This window comes from Eumetopias jubatus, unplaced genomic scaffold (assembly GCF_037043125.1).
Source record: "Eumetopias jubatus isolate StellerSeaLion01/CBP00866 unplaced genomic scaffold, mEumJub1_p1.0 scaffold_2, whole genome shotgun sequence".
Lineage (NCBI taxonomy): Eukaryota > Metazoa > Chordata > Mammalia > Carnivora > Otariidae > Eumetopias > Eumetopias jubatus.
The window spans coordinates 163,104,470-163,124,836 of NW_028274808.1; the positions used below are offsets into that span (position 1 = coordinate 163,104,470).

At 38.3% G+C, this 20,367-nt stretch overlaps 1 protein-coding gene and 1 pseudogene across 1 annotated transcript in view; both read left to right on the plus strand.

The window, feature by feature from the left end:
* CORIN (corin, serine peptidase) overlaps positions 1–20,367 on the plus strand; it is a 235,634-nt gene that overhangs the window by 80,648 nt on the left and 134,619 nt on the right. Inside the window, exon 5 of the mRNA XM_088020863.1 lies at positions 11,540–11,721. Within this exon, the coding sequence (XP_087876989.1) occupies positions 11,540–11,721 (182 nt within the window). The remainder of the gene's footprint in view (positions 1–11,539; positions 11,722–20,367) is intronic.
* Positions 2,084–3,496, plus strand: LOC114206807 (small ribosomal subunit protein eS4, X isoform-like; annotated as a pseudogene).

Sequence of the window (20,367 nt, forward strand, 5' to 3'; positions counted from 1 at the left end):
TAAGCAAATAAATAGGTAACAAATAAAAAATTAAAATAAATAAATAGTAGTATATCAGACAGTGATAAGTGCAACGGAAAAAATTTCAGCAAGGAATTGGAGAGCATTGGGAAAGTGGGAGTGTGGTGGCAAGAGGGGCAATTTTAAGCAGAGTGTTGTTCAGCGAAACTTCACTGAGACCTGTGAGGACATGAGAATCCAGGAGATGAGGGAAACCTGGATATCTGTTGGTGTTTCCATTTTATTTATGCTTTTAGCAAGCATTTATTGGCACCTGCAATGTGCCAGGTGCATAGTTTGATGCTGGGGATGTGCGGATGAATAAAATAAAGTTCTGCCTTCAAAGAACTCAGCATAATAGGGGACCAAACATGAAAGCAATTAAATTGTTGTACAGTGTGATCAGTTTACCAAGTGTGGGGGTAGCAGAGAGACAGAGGAAGAACTCTTTCCATTTGGCATTATTAGGGAAGGCTACTACCAGGGAGGAAGTAACAGCTAAATTGGTTTGAGAGGATGGAAAGAAGTTTGCCATGTAGACAAGGTGGAATAGGAAGGCATTTCAGGTAGAGTAACATTCTAGATCTATCGTATATTAGGGGAACTACAACTAGTTAAATTTTACTAGGATATAAAATGGGGAGAGAACAACCATATTTTAGGGAATTTTAAGAAGTGAAATTAGCAGCACTTAGTGATTAATTGCATATGAACTTTGGGGTTGAGGACAAGGCAAAGGTTTTTGGGCTTGGGACTTGGGTAGATAGTATTACCACCAAGAAAATCATGTATATCAAAGGAGGAGCGGGGGCTGTGGTGGTGAGGGGGTTGGGTTAATATTGACATAGTATTTGTATCTGGTTCAAGAAGTGCCTGACAGCACTATTCCTTTCAGAGGAGTTAAAAACATTTTTTCTTCCGTAAGAGATGACCTGATTTATACTTTCATTGAGAGGTTTGCTAGTCAGCTGGCTCCCTGAAAAAAACCAAACTGCTGATTTCTGCATGGGTTGCCTGCATACCCCTATGAGAGGCTGTGGCTCCTACCAGCCTTCTCCCTATGGCTTTCTCTAAGTTCCAATAACTCCTCCTTTCCTTGTTCCTTAAGACTGGGTGCTAACAGAACCTGTCCCAGCATGGTACACTAGCCCTTGCTGGTTTTCCTAAACCCTGCCAGCACCTTTGTTAAGTGGTCCTTTCCTTCAACACTCTGCAGTGATCCTAATTCTGTGGGTCATTTCTTTCCTGCTGGAACCATGGCTATTACACATAAAAATAAGACAGACATAGTCCTTGCTTTTAAAGAGCTTCAGACCAGTATGACCCCCAACTACCCTGACATTTCCTCTTATTTCTCTTCTGATGTGATACAAGGACATACAAACACTCTCTTGTACACTTTTCCATCTCCATGTTCAGTGAAGCTGGAAACCAAGGAAACCTCTTTCCCACCTCTGTCCTACCCCATCTAAACCACAGCTGTTATGGTCTCTTGAGGCCAACAGAATATGCTTGCATAGGAAGTTGACACTGTTGGTCCATCAAAGAGAGAGCAAGCCATCTGTTATTTTTGTGTTTTCCAGCAGTGGTGATGAAGTCATGCTCTTGTGTAATTTGTGGATTTATTCCTGTGTTACCTGTGGCTCATGTTTATGCAAAGAGGCCAGCTAGGTGACACACTTTGGAGCACTGGGCTGGAGTCCATAGTTTCTGCCTATGAGATCTCTTCTTTAGGTTTCAGTTTCCTCACAATGTAAAAGGAGGAAAAAAGTGTCAATTACCTTGCAAGTCTTAACATTCTTTTCATGATGAAGGTCTGCAGCTTTGGGAGCTGCCTGTGACTATGACTTTGTAAGCCTTGTCCACTGAGCAGCTCAGCTTAACAAAGAAAATTTAGGAGTATGTTTTTTAAAAATGATTGTATGAGTTTTGTCAATGAATACATCTAACTCAGTAGCATGTTTCTGACCAAGTGATATATCAGAGAAAAGTATATTAGTTACCTACTGCTGCTTAACAAATTACCACAAATTTAGCAGCTTACAACAATGCGCATCTAGCTCTTTTTGTGCTTAGCAGAGCCATGTCTAATGGTCCCAAGAAGCATCTGAAGCATGTAGCAGTTCCAAAGCATAGGATGCTGGATAAGCTGACTGGGTGTGTTTGCCCCTCGTCCATCTACTGGTCCCCATAAGCTAAAAGAATGTCTTCCTCTCCATGTATCATATGACCTCACTGATATGAGGAATTCTTAATCTCAGGAACAAACTGAGGGTTGCTGGAGTGGTGGGGGGTGGGAGGGATGGGGTGGCTGGGTGATAGACATTGGGGAGCGTATGTGCTACGGTGAGCGCTGTGAATTGTGCAAGACTGTTGAATCACAGATCTGTACTTCTGAAACAAATAACGCAACATATTTTAAGAAAAAAGAAAAAGAAGAAGATAGCAGGAGAGGAAGAATGAAGGGGAGTAAGTCAGAGGGGGAGACGAACCAGGAGAGATGATGGACTCTGAGAAACAAACTGAGGGTTCTGGAGGGGAGGGGGTGGGGGGATGGGTTAGCCTCGTGATGGGTATTAAAGAGGGCACGTTCTGCGTGGAGCACTGGGTGTTATGAACAAACAATGAATCATGGAACACTACACCAAAACAAATTATGTAATATATGGTGATTAACATAACAATAAAAAAATAAAAAAAAAAAGAATGTCTTCCTCTCATCTTTTTCCTAAGGAATCAGACTTAACTATGACCTAACAGGAGATGAAGTAAAGATCTGTATACAGCATTTTATTAAGATTGGTGGCGAAGTTCAAACTGATATAACCTACCCTGCTGGTTTTCTAGATGTCATCAGCATTGACAGGACTGGGGAGAATTTCCATCCGATCTGTGACACTAAGGGTCGCTTTGCTATTCATTGGATTACACCTGAGGAGGTCAAGTATAAGTTGTGTGGAGTGAGAAACACCTTTGGGGGCTGGGGGGAGGAATTACTCAGCCGGTGATTGTGTAGAGTGAGAAACACCTTTGGGGGTTGGGGGGAGGAATTACTCAGCTGGTGACTGTGTAAAGTGAGAAACACCTTTGGGGGCTGGGGGGAGGAATTACTCAGCCGGTGACCCGTGATACTTGCATCACCCACTATCCCGATCCCCTCATCAAAGTGAATGACACCATTCAGACTGATTTGGAGAGTGGAAAGATCACTGATTTCATCAAGTTTGACACTATGGTGATCAGAGGTGCTAATCTGGGGAAAATTGGTGTGATCACCAACAGAGAGAGATGCCCTAGTTCTTTTGATGTAGTTCATGTGAAAGATGCTGATAGCAACAACTTTGCCACCCAGCTCTCTGACATTTTTGTTGTTGGCAGAGGCGACAAACCATGGATTTCTCTTCCCTGTGGAAAGAGTATCTGCCTCACCATTGCTGAAGAGAGAGACAAGAGACGGGTGGCCAAACAGAGCAGTGGGGAAAGGGTCTCTAGGTGACATGATTGGAAGTCTTTTTACTTAATTAAAGATAATACGGCAGGATTAAAATAAAAAATAAAAAATAATGACAGTACCTATCTATTATCCCATAGTTTCTGTGGATCCTCAATCTAGGAATGACTTATGTGGGTCCTCTGCTTTAGGGTTTGTCATATGGGTACAATCAAGGTATTAGCCAGGGCTGGGGTCTTATCTGAATCATGTTGGAAGAAGTTTAGTTCCTCAAGAGTTGTTGGATCGAGGGTCTGTTTCTAAGATGGCTGTTGGCCAGAGGCCACTCTTAAAGCCCTTGCCGTGTGGGCCCCGCAATATGACAACTTGCTTCATCAAATCCAATAAGGGAGAGAGTCTGCTAGCAATAGAGAAGTCATAATCTTGTGTACCCTGATGACAGATGAGACATCTCATTGCCTTGTGTTGGTGGCAAGCAAGTCTCTAGGCTGACTGACACTCAAAGGGAGGGCGGGGCTTACACAGGGCATGACTATCAGGAGGTGGGATCATTGGGGCCATCTTGGAGTCTGCCTGCCACAGAGGTTCTGTTTTTCTTTTTTCGGTGGTAAAAGAGTTTTAAATCCTAAGCTCTTCTAATATATTTAAAGTTTAGTTTATGTGCCAAAAATAAAAAGTGACAGCTACATGCAACGTGAGACCCTGAGTGGAGATCTTAGAAATATTTGAATAGAATTCTTAAAGGTGTTGTACCAATATTAATCTTCAGATTCTGATAATTATACTGCAATTATATTACAGAAGATGTTTGCCTTGGGCGAGCTTGGATGAAGGATATATGGAAACTTTCTGTAATGTTTTTATAAATTGTCTCTAAGTCAAAAAGTAGGTCAAAGTAAAAAATTAGAAAAAGTGATTTGTAAAATTTAAAAATCCATAACTGTATAAGCCTAGTTTGTGGCCATAGCTTGTTTAGTAATTTTAACATTATGTCTTTATCAGAACTTTTTTTGCAGATAGCATTTATAAATTTGGGGAGTAATGGAAAGATATTGGTCAAAGGGCACAGTAAAGGAAAAAACTGTAATTTTTTTTGTAAATAAAGCAAACAATTTTAGAAGACAAATTCATTAAAAATTATATAGATATATACAGTGGAATATTATTGAGCCATCAAAAAGAATGAAATCTTGCCATTTGCAATGATGTGCATGGAACTAGAGGGTATTATGCTAAGTGAAATAAGTCAGTCAGAGAAAGACAAATACCGTATGATTTCTTTCACTTATATGTGGAATTTAAGAAACAAAACAGATGATCATAGGGGAAGGGGAAGAAAAATAAAATAAGATAAAAACAGAGAGGGAGGCAAACCATAAGAGACTCTTAACTCTAAGAAACAAACTGTGGGTTGCTAGAGGGGAGGTGGGTGGGAGGAGGGGGTGATGGAGTGATGGGCATGAAGGAGGGCACTTGATGGAATGAGCACTGGGTGTTATAAGCAACTGATGAATCACTAAATTCTACCCCCGAAACTAATAATACACTAAATGTTAACTAAATTGAATTTAAATAAAAAATTTAAAAAAATTATATAGGTAAAATCTACCACTTTTTTTGGTTAATTATTTTAGAATGTTCTTCCTAGTGACAATACCATAAAAGCTTCACTACCACTATATAACAGAATTATTTATATATTTGTTTATATGTATTTGTTTCAACAAATAATTACAGAGATGATGTAACATAACAGTTCTCTTCTTGAACTTTAGTTTGAAATGTGTTAGGGACTTGTAACACCAAAAGCACTTCACACGTCAATTTAAAATAATCACCAGTTCTAAAATAGTATTCTGATAGCCAAATCCAACTCTTTCCCTGTGCAGAGCACTGTTTTCAGATGTCAGTCAGCTTGCTGCTTGGATGCAGACACTCATGTTCCAAAATAGTGTGGTCTGTCTCACCACACTGTTCCATGTGATGAAAAGCCAAATACTTCAACCCCTCATAGGCAGTTGGATTTCCTGCAAAGCAAGAACAAATGGTTGCTCGTTTTGCTCACTGTTTGAAAGGGCTCCTTGTTATAAATACTCTATCACTATTTCACATGTCCTGGTCCAGCAATTTGAAGCTTATGGGTCTCGGTTGGTTACACCTCTTAAGAGAGCTATTTGGAAACACTCTAGACATTTTTCTTAGGTCCTATTTTTAGAATGGAAGGCCTAATGGTACTTTAATGTCTCTATATATTCCCAGAACAAATCTCAAGAAAAAGTGCCTGTTACCTTTTGAAATTTAACAAAGCTGGTTGGATTATCACTGCTCCTCTGAGAAGTATTATGTTAAAGAATCAATTTTGATTTACAGAATGTTAGTGGTAAAAGGACCGTGGAAAATCAGCTCGTTCAAACCCCTCACTTTTCAAATGAGGAAAGTGTGAGTCTTGGTGTGAGTGAACTGTTGGCCCAATATCAGACAGTGAGGAGTATGGAAGTTTTAGAATGGTAGACTTACGTTTTCCTGCAGAAGATAACTGTGGTAAGAGTCAATAACAGTCAGTTTCTGAGATAAGATTCAGCTTTAGAACATGAAAATAGTCTGCTGGGCCCTTGTGTGAAACTTTATTGCTCTTATAGAAGATTCTGAGGAAAGATGTGGAGTCATCCAAAAATATGGGTTCAGAAGTGAGGGAAGGTCCAGAAACGTCTTGGGAGGATTGGGCCCTATGTGTAGATAGCTTCTCAAAGATCTTGCCCCGCACTCCCCTGCCGACTATGTCGGATGAGTGTTTCCCCCTGTAAATGGCACCTGGCATTCCATCAATTAGAGATTCCTTTGCTCCAGCAAACAATCTTCTAATGATGCAAAAAACCTTTGGGAGGGTTAAGTGTCCATCTGTTATTATGAATTACTCTGTGTTATTTTCATCTTTCTTCTTCTTTGGCAGCCTAATTGGGATCTGATCATTTGGGGAATGTAGTTTTGATTGTAGGAAGGGAAGAAAATGTTGATGAGCCAGAAACCCTCTGGTGGAGATGGCCGTCTAAGTGGGGTGGCCAGGATGGTGTCAGAAACTGGGACCCAGGTCGGGGACTAGAAGGCAAGGGCAGAATGCTGAAGACAAACCCAGATTGCTTGCGGTTTTACTCTGGGCTGTCTCACATGTGGAAAAGAAAGAGAAACGACTTTATCCTTCCCTGGTGTTCCTTAGCTCCTTTGGCAAATACTGATTCATTGCAGGTTAACTAGGAGTTTGTGGAATGAAGGGAGAACCCAACCCCGTGTGTATGGTTGGTCCACTCAGAAAGTGCATGCAAGCATGCCTGGTTTAATTGCACTTTGCCTTATTGTGCTTCACAGGTGTTGCATTTTTTTATAAATCTTCGGCAACCCTGTGTGGAGCAAGTCTAGGTACCATGTTGCCAACAGCCTTTGCTCACTTCATATCTCTGTGTCACATTTTGGTAATTCTTGCAGTATTTCAAACCTTTTCATTAGTATTATATTTGTTATGATGATCTGTCATCAGTGATTTTTGATGTACTCTTGCAACTGTTTTGGAGTGCCATGATCCGCACTCACATAAGAGGGTGAACTTAATTGGTAAGTGCTGTGCGTTCCCCTGGCCTTCCCCTGTCAGTCTGCCTCCCTTCAGTCCCCTCTAGTCCCTGAGACACAACAATGTAAAAATTAGGCCAATTAATAACCCTATAATGGCCTCTAAGTATTCAAGTGAAAGGAAGAGTCATGTGTTCCTACTTTAAATCGAAAACTAGAAATGGTTAAGCTTAGTAAGGAAGGAGTGTCAAAAGCCAAGATAGGCCAAAAGCTAGGCCTCTTGTGCCACGCCCCCAAATCGTGACTGCAAAGGAAAAGTTCTAAGGAAATTAAAAGTGCTTCTCCAGTGAACACATGCATGATAAGAAAGCAGAACAGCCTTGTTGTTGAAATGGAGACAGTTTGAGTGGCCTGGATAGAAGATCAAACCAGCCACAACATCGCCTTAAGCCAAAGCCTAATCCTAAAGCTTAAAGCAGGGCCCTAACTCTCTTCAATTCTGTGAAGACAGAGAAGTGAAAAAGCTACCGAAGAAAAGTTTGAAGCTATCAGAGGTTGGTTCATGGGGTTTAAGAAAAGAAGCCTTCTCTAGAACATAAAAGTGCAAGGTGATACAGCAAGTGCTGATGGAGAAGCTGCAACGAGTTACCCAGAAGATCCAGCCAAGTAATTAATCAAGGTGGCCACACTGGACAACAGATTTTCAATGTAGATGAAACAGCCTTGTCTTGGAAGAAGATGCCATCGGGGGCTTTCAGAGCTAGAGAGAAGTCAATGCCTGGCTTCAGAGATTCAAAGGACAAGCTGACTCTCCTGTTAGGGGCTAATGCAGTTGTTGACTTTGAGTTGAAGCCATAGTTTGTATACCTTTCCAGAATCTCTAGGGCCCTTAAGAATTATGCCAAATCTATTCTGCTTGTGCTCTATAAATAGAACAACAAAGCCTGGCTAATAGCACATCTATTTACAACCATGATTTACTGAATATTTTAAGCCAGATCTACTGCTCAGAAAAAAAAAAAAAGATTCAAAATATCACTGCCCATTGACAATGCACCTGGTTACCTAAGAGCTCTCTCTCTGTTGGAGACATAAAATGAGATTAATGTTTTCATGCCTCATAACAAAATATCCATTCTGCCGCCCATGGATCAAGGGGCCATTTTGACTTTCAAGTCTTATTATTGAAGAGATACATTTCATAAGACTATAGCTACCATAGATAGTGATTCTTCTGACCAATCTGGGCAAAGTAAATTGAAAACCTTCTGGAAAAGACTCATCAATTCAAGATGCCATTAAGAACATTCATGATTCATGGAGAAAGATCCAAATACCAACATGAACAGGAGTTTGGAAGAAGTGGATTCCGACCCTCGTGGAGGACTTTGAGGGGTTCCAGACTTCAATGGAGGAAGTAAGTGCAGGTGTGGTGGAAATAACAAGAGAACTAGAATGAGAAGTGGAGCCTGAAGACTACAAACAATCTCATGATTCAGCTTGAACAGATGAGGGGTTGCTTCTCATGGATCAGCAAAGAAAGTGGATTCTTGAGGTGGGATCTACTCCTGGTGAAGATGCTGTGAAAATTATTGAAATGATAGTGAAGGATTTAGAATATTACATAAACTTAGCTTATCAGGCAGTGGCAGGATTTGAGAGGATTGACTTGAACTTTGAAAGTTCCTTGGTGGGGAAGATGCTACCAAACAGCATCACTGTTACAGAGAAGTTGCTCATGAAAGGAAGAGTCAAAGGATGTAGCAAACTTCACTGTTGTCTTATTTTAAGCAATTGCCACAGTCACCCCAACCTTCAGCAGCCCCCACCCTGATCAGTCAGCAGTCACCAATATCTAGGCAAGACCCTGCACCAGCAAAAAGATTATAACTCACTGAAAGCTCAGATGATGATTAGCATTTTTAGCAGTATTTTTTAATTAAGGTATGTACACAGTGTATTGTGTTTTTAGCCATGATGCTGTTGCATACTTAATAGACTGTAGCAGAGTGTTAACGTAACTTTTATATGCAATGGGAGACCAAAAAATTCATTTGATTTGTTTTATTGTGATATTCACAATATTCTATTGTGGCAACCTGCAGTATCTCTGATATTAAGTATCAAGTTTTGAACTAACCTTGAGTTGTGCTTTTGGAGCACACATTCCTGAAGTATGGATTCACATGAATAGAGTGTTTAACCAAGTGGGTCCTGGGATCAGTCTGGCTGGGTTTGAATCTTGGCTCTGACATTCACTACCGCAGAGATCTTGGGCAAGTCTCTTAGTTTTCCTGTGCTTCATTTTTTTTTTATTTGTATATTGGGGATGATAGTAGTAGTACTTATCACTTAGGGCTTTAATGAGAAATGAGTGAGTTAATGTATGTAAAGCACTTAGAACAGAGCCTAGCAAAGTGTTGCAAAGCAATTGCATAAGAATTCTATGATCTGATTCGTCAACCGTGTCCTTCAGTTTTATTTGAGAAAATATAGTCTCTAACTTCTCTAGGATAAGATTTTTGTTTTTTGAGAGAGAAAGAATGAGAGATCATGTGATGGGGTGGGGAAGCGGACGGACAGAGGGAGAGAGACAATCCTAAGCATGGTCCACATCCAGAGCCCAGTCCCTGGTTGGGCTCAATCTCACAACCCTGAGATCATGACCTGAGCCGAAACCAAGAGTGGGTCGCTTAACTGACTGAGCCACCCAGGTGCCCCTCCGAAATAAGATTTTAAAATGTTATTTAAGTGACACTTTCTTAGTCCTATAAATATCTATGGATTTCCCGTTGGTGGTCAGCTGTCTTCCTTACACCAAGGAACTTGTCTGGACCAATTCATAATTTTATGGCCCAAACCTAATCTTTCCACATGGCAAAACCTCGCTTTCCACATCTTCATTAACAAAATTTAGTAGGTAGATAATTATGTGGCGATCAGGATTCTACAAGGTACTGAGTTTTGAGACAAGTTCCTGAGAGGAAATGAATTACATTCATTTACATCTGAATGTAATTGTCCAGTACCCCTTTTCCATATTTGTATATAGAACAAGATCCTTCTTCTCAAGATTCTATTACAGGGCGCCTGGGTGGCTCAGTCGGTTAAGCGACTGCCTTCGGCTCAGGTCATGATCCTGGAGTCCCGGGATCGAGTCCCACATCAGGCTCCCTGCTGAGCGGGGAGTCTGCTCCTCCCTCTGACTCTCTGCCCTCTCGTGCTCTCTATCTCTCTCACTCTCTCAAATAAATAAATAAATAAATCTTTAAAAAAAAGATTCTATTACAGACTCTTATCAGTTCTATTTTAACTCAATAGCTGGTGTATCCCATTATGTTTCTGCAATTCAGAGAAGTATGAATGGGGAATTTTAATGTTCTTGTTTAATCAGGGGATTTTTAAAGCCGAATTATTCGGTCTTTATGTGAAAATAGACAATATGGAAGAGTAGATAGAACATAAAACAAAAGTTCAAACACCTGGATTCTCTTCCTGCTTCTGCCATTAAGAAGATGTGTGATCTCGAGTCCATCCTAGAATCTTCCTGGGCCTGTCTCAAATGGAGGATTTGAACCAGGCATTGCTTAAGGTTTGTGACAGATCCCATATTGTATGCTTGTGCAACATCCCAGTGACCCTACCGAGTGAAGTGTGTGCTTTGCCTTGACTGACGTGTATGGTTTCTTTCCCAGTTTCCTTAAAACCATTTGAAATGGCTTTGCCAGATCCCCAGCCAGGGTGAGAGAGGCATTCTGTGGCTGCAAAGTAGGAAATGCCCGCTGGGTCTGCAAGAGAACAAGTCCCTGCCTTGTAACATTTCTACATTTACAACGGGAGTTGTAACATTCTTGTCCAGAAGTTTGATTGCGTGGAAGATGAATAAAGGCAAGCTCTGGGGGCATCATTACTCTTACCATTAACAGTAGTTGTTTGCATTTTTCTATTTTGCAGAAGATAAAGGAGAAATCTAAGATAAATTAACTGTTTAAAAGGTGAAGATAGATAGTTTATTACTGTAGATACACAACTGAGTTGCCACTTGTCTATTTTTTTGGGCGGAGGTCCAGGAGGAGCTTTCTGTCTACCTCTCAGAGATACTTTTAATTTCTCAAAGGGAAGCTAAAGAAACGAGGTTAACTTATTTTGTGATCTACTTCTGCTTTTCCAATTTGGGGGCCTTCCTTTCTCTGTTAATTTACTCCATTTGACATGAACTAGAGCTCTTTCTCTGGTTGACAGGTTTACTTGAGCACGGGAAATCTAAAAAACAAAAATCATTGGGATAAATCCTTTTACAAGAGATAGTAGGCTGATAGGCTATGGGACTAGCTTATTCCCTCTAGAATCATGGTAATAGGGTGGCTGCAATCCTTGTTTTAGGACTTGATGTAGAAATTTAAGTTGTTGACTGTAGTAAATATAAATTAAGATAATATCACGGCACTCATGGCCAACTTTAGTTTCATTGTTATTTCAAGAAGGAGTCAGTAAAAACATTAATTTTCACTTTTTATTTTCTTCTAGCCATGGACTCCTGCCCTGTAGGTCCTTCTGTGAGGCTGCCCAAGAGGGTTGCGAATCAGTCCTGGGGATGGTGAATGCCTCCTGGCCTGACTTCCTCACTTGCTCCCAGTTTAGAAACCAAACGGAAAGCAGCAATGTCAGCAGGATTTGCTTCTCACCACAGCAGGAAAAAGGCAAGGAATGTAGGTGTCTGTGTTTCATTTCATTTAAAAAACTTTTTACTGAAATATACCGTTCATACCAGGATGTATACAAATAATGTATACTTCAATACATTTTATGAAAGTGACCAGACCCATATAACCAGCACCCAGATCAAGAAATAGATCGCACAAAACTTGTACATGATGAATGTTCGTAGTGGCATTATTTATGGTAACCAAAAAGTGGAAACAACCCACATGTTCTTCATCTAATGTATGGATTTTTCAAAAAAATAGTATATTCATACAGTGGAATATTAATTGACAGTAAAAATGCATGAACTCCTTGTGCATGATACAGTATGGATGAACCTTGAAAATGTCAGGTGAAAGAAGCAAATCACAAAAGGTCCAGCATCCCCAAAAATCTTTCAAGCCCCCTTCCAGTCCACCCTCCCAAAAGAAACCTCTCTTCTTTTTTTTTTTTTTAAGATTTTATTTATTTATTAGACAGAGAGAGAGAGTGAGAGAGAGAGAGCACAGCAGGGGGAGCGGGAGAGGGAGAAGCAGACTCCCGGCTGAGCAGGGAGCCCGACACGAAGCTTGATCCCAGGACCCTGGGATCATGACCTGAGCTGAAGGCAGCAGCCTAACCAACTGAGCCACCTAGGTGCCCCAAGAAACCGCTCTTCTAAGAGAAGCCACCTAAGGTGATTTTTGTTCTGAGCTTCGTGTCAGTGGAATCGGGAAGGATGGACTCCTTTTGTATCTAGCTTCATTTGCTCAACATTATGTTTGAGAGCTTCCTTATGTTTTCCTCTTGTGGTTCATTCATTCTCACTGTTGTATAGTATCCTAATATATTATACCCCAATATATTTTTCTATTCAATTGTGGCTGGACATTTGAGTTGTTTCTAGCTATTATGAATAGTGATGTTTTGACTATTCTTGTGTATGTCATTGACTGAACATAGCCCATATATTTATTCAGCAAAAAGTTTTTTAAAGCGGTTGTACCAATTTATATCCTCCTACCAGCAGGGGGTGAAAGCTGCAGTTGCTCCAAATTCTCCCCAACACTTGTTATTGTCAGTCTTCTTCATTTTACCAATTCTGATGATAGTATTGTGGCCTTTTGTGGTTTTAAGTTGCATTTCCCTGACAAGTTTGATTAATTTTTCAAAAAATTTTGGTGATGTGAATACCCCTTTTCATGAAGCATCTGTGCAAGTGTTTTACCATTCTTTGTTTGGGTAGTTTGCCTTTTTGTTCTTGATTTATAGTTCTTTATGTATTCTAGATATGTCAACTCTTGGGTTTATGTATTGTGAAGATCTCCCACTCTGTGGCTTTCCTTTCTTATTAGTGTCAAATTATGGAATAGAAGGTCTTAGTTTTAATGGGTCCATATTATCAGTCTTTTATTTTGTGGTTCATTTTTGGTGTCTTGTTTAAGACATCTTTTCCTACACCAAAACGTAGAAGTTTTTTTCCCTGTGTTTTCTTCTCAGACCTTTATTGTTTTAGCATTTACATTTACACCTATCATATCCTAGCATTAATTTTTGTGTATGGTGAGAGCTATGGATTAACTTTTTTTCTGTGCATATATTTAACTGACCCACTGCCCTTTATTTATTTAGAGTACTATCTTTCCCCTCTGCACTATAATGTCACCTTTGTTATTGGTCAAGTGATTGATTATATAAACATCTATTTCTAGACCCTCTATTTGGCATAGAATTAAGCCAATACCACTGTCTGGATTCCTATAGTTTTATAAGTCTTTATATTCAATAGTGTAAGTCCCTCACCTTTTTACTTCTTAAAGATTGTTTGCCTGTTCTTGGTCCTTTACATTTTATGTAAATTTTCAAATCACTGTGTAGTTTCCACAAATGCTTTTTGTTTTGATTTGGGATTGCATTAAATCCATAGTTCAAATTAGGGAGAATTGCTTTATAACACTGAGTCTTCCAACCCATCAAAATGATATACTATGGTAATCTTTACTTAAGTATTTTAATGAGTTATTCTTTAATTTCTGTCAATAATGTTTGGTAATTTCAACCAGAAAGATCTTGTTCATCTTCCTTTAGATTTATTCATGTGTATCTGATATTTTTTATGTCATTTGTAAATGGAATCTTTAAAAAATTTTTGTTTGTGTACAAATAAATCACATATTGATTCTTATACCTCTCTGTAGATCCATTTGGATTTTCGAAGTGCTCATTATGTCATCTACAAATGACAGTTTATTTTCTCCTTTCCAATCATTATGCTTTCTGTTTCTTCTTTGTCATAGAGAAAGGTGTCAATATTTCACTTTTAATTATGTTTGCAGAAAGACTTTTACCGATACTCTGTGTCAGATTAAGGAAGTCCTTTCTATTTCTGGTTTGCTAAGGTTTTATTTTTTTAATCATGAATGGATTTTGAATTTTATCAAATGCATTTTCTACATTACTTGAGATGATGTGATTTTCTCCATATTATGTTAAAAATATAAGCTTTAGTGATATGTAATTCATATACCATAATATTCACTCTTTTAAAATGTATAATTAACTGGTTTTTGTATACCCTTATAGAGTCATAAAACCATCCATAGCCATCTAATTCCAAAACATTTTTGTCACCCTAAAAAGAAACCCCATGCCCATTAGCAGTAATGCCATTTTCTCTTCCCCCAGCCACTGGAAACCAATAATCTACATTCAGATTCTATGGATTTGCCTATTTTGGACATTTGATATAAATGGAATCATAAAAAGGGACCTTTTGTGATTTGCTTCTTTCATTTAGCATAATGTTTTCAAGGTTTACCCATGTTGTAGTATGTATCAGTACTTCATACATTTTTATTGTCAATTACTGTTCCTTTGTATGAATATACTATTTTTTGAAATCCATACATTAGTTGAGGAACATTTGGGTGTTTCTACTTTTTGTTTACTATGATGCCACAATGCATATTCAGGTGAAAGTCTTATGTGAACATATGTTTTCAATTCCCTTGTGTATATAGCCTGGAGTAGAATTGTTGTGACCAGTAATAACTCTGTTTAACACTTTGAGGAAATGCCAGTCTCATCAGCAATGTAGAAGGGTTCCAATTTCTCCACAGCCTCACCAACACTTGTTACCCTTTTTGATTATAACCATCCTAGAGGGTAGGAAGTAGTATCTCATTGTGATTTTGTTTTGCAATTTAATAATGACTAATTATGTAGATAATTCAACATTTCATGAGCTTGTCAGTCATTTGTATGTCTTTTTAGAAGTAGCTATTCTAATAGTTGGCCCATTTTAAAATAAGGTAATTTGTCTTTTAATTGTTGAATTGTAAGAGTTCTTCATCCATTCTGGATACGAGCCCATTATCAGGTATATTATTTGCAAATATTTTCTTATGTTCTGTGGGGTGTCTTTTCAAGTAATTTTCAAATGACTTTTCTTGATTGTGTCCTTTAAAGCACAAAAGATTTTTTAACTTTGAGGAAGTTCAATGTATCTATCTTTTCTTTTGTCACTTCTGCTTTTAGTGTCATCTCTAAAAAAATCATAGCCTAATCCAAGGTCACTAATATTTACTCCTGTTTTCTTCTAAGAGTTTTAAGATTTTAACTCTCATATGTAGGTCATCAATTCATTTTAAATTAATTTTCATATGTGGTATCAGGTAGGGGTCTAACTTCATCCAGTTATCTCAGAACCAAGTGTTGAAGAGACTGTTCTTTCCCTGTTGAATGGACTCAGTACCTTGTCAAAAATCAATTGGCCATAGATGTATGGGTTTATGTCTGAACTCTCAATTCTATTCCATTGATTTATATGTCTATTTTTATGTAAGTACCTACTGTATTGATTATTATAGCTTTGCAGTAAGATGATTACCAGAAGCAAAGAAGGACATTTTAAAATGATAAAAGAGTCAATCTATCAAGAAGCCATAATCAATATCAGAGCCCAGAAATATATTAAGCAAAAATGATAGAATTAAGGGGAAAATAGTGGATAGAATAACTAGGTAGATCATCTATAAGGAGGAAGAATTGAAAAACAATATAAACCAACTTGATTTAGACAGCTATAGAATACTCTACCCAACAATAGCATAATATATGTAAACATATACACATCTCAAATTTTTAATTTTTTAACTTTAAACCTATTTGTGTCTCTAACTGTGAGTTGAACATATAGTTGAATAGCATTTTTTATGCACTAGACAAATCCTTGTCTTTTGATTGTAGTGTTTAATTCATTTACATTTAATGTAACTACTGATAAGAGAGGACCTACGTCTTTTATTTTGCTATTTGTTTTCTCTATGTCTTTTAAAAAAATTCCTCTATCTTCCATTACCTCCTTTTCTATTATATTTTTTAAAATATACCATTTTAATTTCTTATTGCTTCTTATTATATTTTTTTGAGTTGTTTTTATTGGTTGCTGTGGGACTTACAGCTAGCATCAAGTTATAACAGTCTGGTTCAAATTAATACCAACTTAATTTCAATAATTTACAAAGTTTGCTTCTGTATGGCTTTGTTCCCTATACGCTTTCCCCTTCTTTGTGCCATTATTGTCATACAAATTATATCTTTATACATTATAAACCCATCAACATAGTTTTAAAATTACTGATTTATGAGATTGTCTATTAAATAAGATAGAATAAGAAAGGATTGACAAATAAAATATATTCCTGCTGTCTCTTATATTTACCTAGGAATTACCTCTACTGGTACTTTTTATTTCTTCATGAGGATTTGAGTTACTGTCTCTTGTCTTTTCGTTTTATTCTGAAAGACTCCTTTTAGTATTTCTCATGGGGAAGTTCTGATAGTGGCTTTTGTTTATCTAGAAATGTCCTACTATAGTCCTCATTTTGGAAGGGTAGTTTTGCTGCATATAGAATTCTTGGTTGGTAGTCCTTTATTTTCAGCACTCTAAATATGTAATCTCACTTTCTTTTGGAGTCATGCTTTCTAATGAAAAATCAACTGTTAATCTTCTATAGAATCTATTTTGCCTGATCTATCTCTTGGCGTTCTCAAGATTCTATCTTTGGTTTTCGATAGTTTGATTATGACATATTTATGTATTGATCCTTCGAGTTTATTCAATTTGAGTTTATTGTTCTTCTTGGATGTGTGGATCAACATTATTCATCAAATTTGAGATTTCTCAGCTATTATATATTCAGACATTCTTTCTGCCCCATTCTCTCTCCTTTCTCTCTCTCTCTCTCTCTCTTTTGGTGAACAGTACACTGTTTCTTTTTTATCATTATATTTTATTTAAGATCAATTAATTAAGGTATAATGTATTATTAGTTTCAGAGGTAGAGTTTAGTGATTCATCAGTTGCACCCAATGCTCATTATAGCAAGTGCCCTCCTTAATGCCCATCACCCAGTTACCCCATCCCCCCACCCACCTCCCCTCCAGCAACCCTCAGTTTGTTTCTATAATTAAGAGTTTCTTATGGTTTGTCTTCCTCTCTGATTTTGTCTTATTTTATTTTTCCCTCTCTCTCCTCTCTTTGTGGAACTCCTACAGTGTATATGTTGGTATACCTGATGTTTCTTTTAAGTATTTAAGGACCTGTTATTTTTGGGGATGCCTGGGTGGTTCAGTTGGTTGAGCATCTGACTCTTGATTTTGGCCCAGGTTATGATCTCACTCAGGGTCATGAGATCAAGCCTCATGTCAGGCTCTATGCTTAGCACAGAGTCTGCTTATCCCTCTGCCTTTGCTCCTCCCTGCCCCCAAATAAATAAACAAAATCTTGAAAAAAACTTTTTAAAAAGGACCTGTTATTTTTCTTGATTTTTTTCCTTTGTGTTCCTTAGACTGAATAATGTCAACTTATTTATCTTCAAGTTTGCTGATTCTTTCTTCTACTTGCTTAAATATGCTGTTAAGCATCCCTGGTGAAATTTTCATTTTATCTGCTGTACTTTTCAACTGCTGAATTTCTATTTGGTTCTTTTTTTTTTTTTAAGAAAAAACTAATTTATATCTCTTTATTAATATTCTCTGTTTGTTGGGACATTGTTACTATACTTTAGTTCAAAATGGATTTTTAAATTTTTTTTGAATGTATTAAAATAGCTGATGTAAATTCTGTGTCTAGTAAGTCTGATGTCTGAGCCTCATCAGGGACAGTTTCTATTGACTATTTTTTCCCCTTATATATAGGTCATACTTTCCTGTCTCTTTGCTTGTCATATTTTTGTTGTTGTTGAAAATTGGATATTTTAAATAATATAATGTACAACTCTGCAAATCCAATTTTCTTTCTCCTCAGGATTTGTTGTTATTACTATTTGGTGTTGCATTTATTGTTAATATTTGTTCGTTTAGTGATTTCCCGGAACTAAGTCTGTATTGTAAAGTTTGTGTTCTTTGTCATGTCTGACACTGAAAGTTTTGCTCAGATAGCAGCTCAGTGGTCAGCTAGTGATTGGACAGATATTTCCTTAAATGCCTTGAACCAGTAAGTCTCCCACCCTTTTTAATGAGTTCAGTGTGTATGTTGTGGTAAGACTTAAACACTCTGGCAATTTCCAGCTCTGCCTTAGCCTTCAATTCCTGCTTATGTAGAGCCTCAATGTCAGCTAGAGGTGAGAGATTTGGGGGGATACTTCCAGATGTCTTTATCCTAAGTGTCAGCATTCTTTCAGCTTTCTTTCTTTCTTTCTTTTTCTTTCTTTCTTTCTTTCTTTCTTTCTTTCTTTCTTTCTTTCTTTCTTTCTTTCTTTCTCTCTCTCTCTCTTTCTTTCCTTCCTTCCTTCCTTCCTTCCTTCCTTCCTTCCTTCCTTCCTTCCTTCCTTCCTTCCTTCTTTCATTCCCCTCTAACTAGGGCTTTACATTGGCATAAAAGACCTGCTTTGATTAGCTGTTTATCCTTCAGTAAAGCTTGAGCATTCTGACTGTTAATTCTTGGGCCTGGTACTCAGTTCTAGATTTTTCTGCTGGTATGTAAGAGCCTCTTTCTAAGCTACTAGAGAGGGTTTTTGGCTTTCACATATGAATTACAATTACCTGTAGCTTTGAGTTGCTCTTTTCTAGGTCATTGATGCTTAGCAGTAAGGCATCCAATCCATTGTCCTTATAGTTGCTACTACTACTACTTCTTCTTCTTCTTCCTATCATTACTACTATTATTTGCACTTCTCAAACCCCATTAGACTTTACATTACTTTCCATAGGTACATTATTCCAATTCACCTCTGATGAGGGTTTTAAAAATTTGACTACCCCACTGTGCCAGGGAATGTCTGCCCTACCTTCCAGGAATGATGGCACTTTCACAACAGGGAGTAATACAGATCAATAACCCAATCTTATAACATACTATCTTGGTGATCACTCCTGGGACTGTCAAAATTGAGTTTTTTCAGAAGTAGTCACTGAGATGGAGTGTGTTGTACGGGGTATTTATTAGGCATCAGCACTTGTGTAAAGGAGGGAGAGAAAACAGGATTGAGCAGAAGGAGAAACTGAAATTTGCTCTAGGTCCATCTAAGTCTCTGCTAAATCCATACAGAGCTCTGGAGTGTATATGGTCTGAGAAAGGTATTCCACGTTGGGCCAAAATAGTTGGATCTTTACATCCCCATCTCAATTAGTCATTGAGGTGGTCCTTCCTGGGAAGGGTGTGCCTTTGGGAGAGGCAGCTCTCTGCAGTTGGAGCAAAATCTGAAGGAGCTAAAGGCTGTTGGCTGACCAAATCCTTTGTTGAGGAACAGATCACCTTAATCCAACAGAGACTGAGCTGATTTTGCTGTTTGGTTAAGGCTCCATCTACCTCTGGTTTATCTTGAGTTGGAGGATATACTTCTCCAGTGGTCCCAAAGAGAAACTGAGGTGTTTACAGCATTCTCTTCCCTTGGACAGTCCCAAATTCTATTTTTTCTTCTCAGGACAATAAAATTGCTGGAATTTCCATTTTATTTTGCAGAAGTGTTCTGCTTAAGTTTTTAGCCTCTTGCTCTTTGTGGAAAATGCCTCGAGGGAAAATCCTTCCAAGTGATAGACCTACTTGTCTGTGTCTCCTTTCTCACCACATACTTGGCCCCTTAATATCCACTCCTTTGGCAGCACCCAAACTCTAACTTTTGTCTCTCTATGCCTGTGGGATTGCCAAAAGTTCTGCTGGTTTCCCTGCCTCTTTGCAGTAGTCCCGTGTCCAGATTCTCAGTTTTCAGCACCATGCCAAGAACTGGCAAGTTCCACAAGGGAAAAAGCATCCACAGAATGTATACTATTTGTTCAACAGTTATCTTCTCTCCAGGATCTTGGCCATTCACATACTAATTGTCTTGAGAACTATCAGATGCCTTTATACAGATGTTTCTTCTGTTTTATCTGGTTTTTCTAATTTTACTTGATGAGGGCATCAACCTGCTGCAAGTTACTATATTTAAGCCATGAGTGGAAGTTTGTTTTATTTTTTTTTTTTTAAATTTTTTTAAAGATTTTATTTATTTGAGAGAGAGAATGAGAGAGAGAGCACATGAGAGGGGGGAAGGTCAGAGGGAGAAGCAGACTCCCTGCTGAGCAGGGAGCCCGATGTGGGACTTGATCCCAGGACTCCAGGATCATGACCTGAGCCGAAAGCAGTCGCTTAACCAACTGAGCCACCCAGGTGCCCTGTTTTTTTTTTT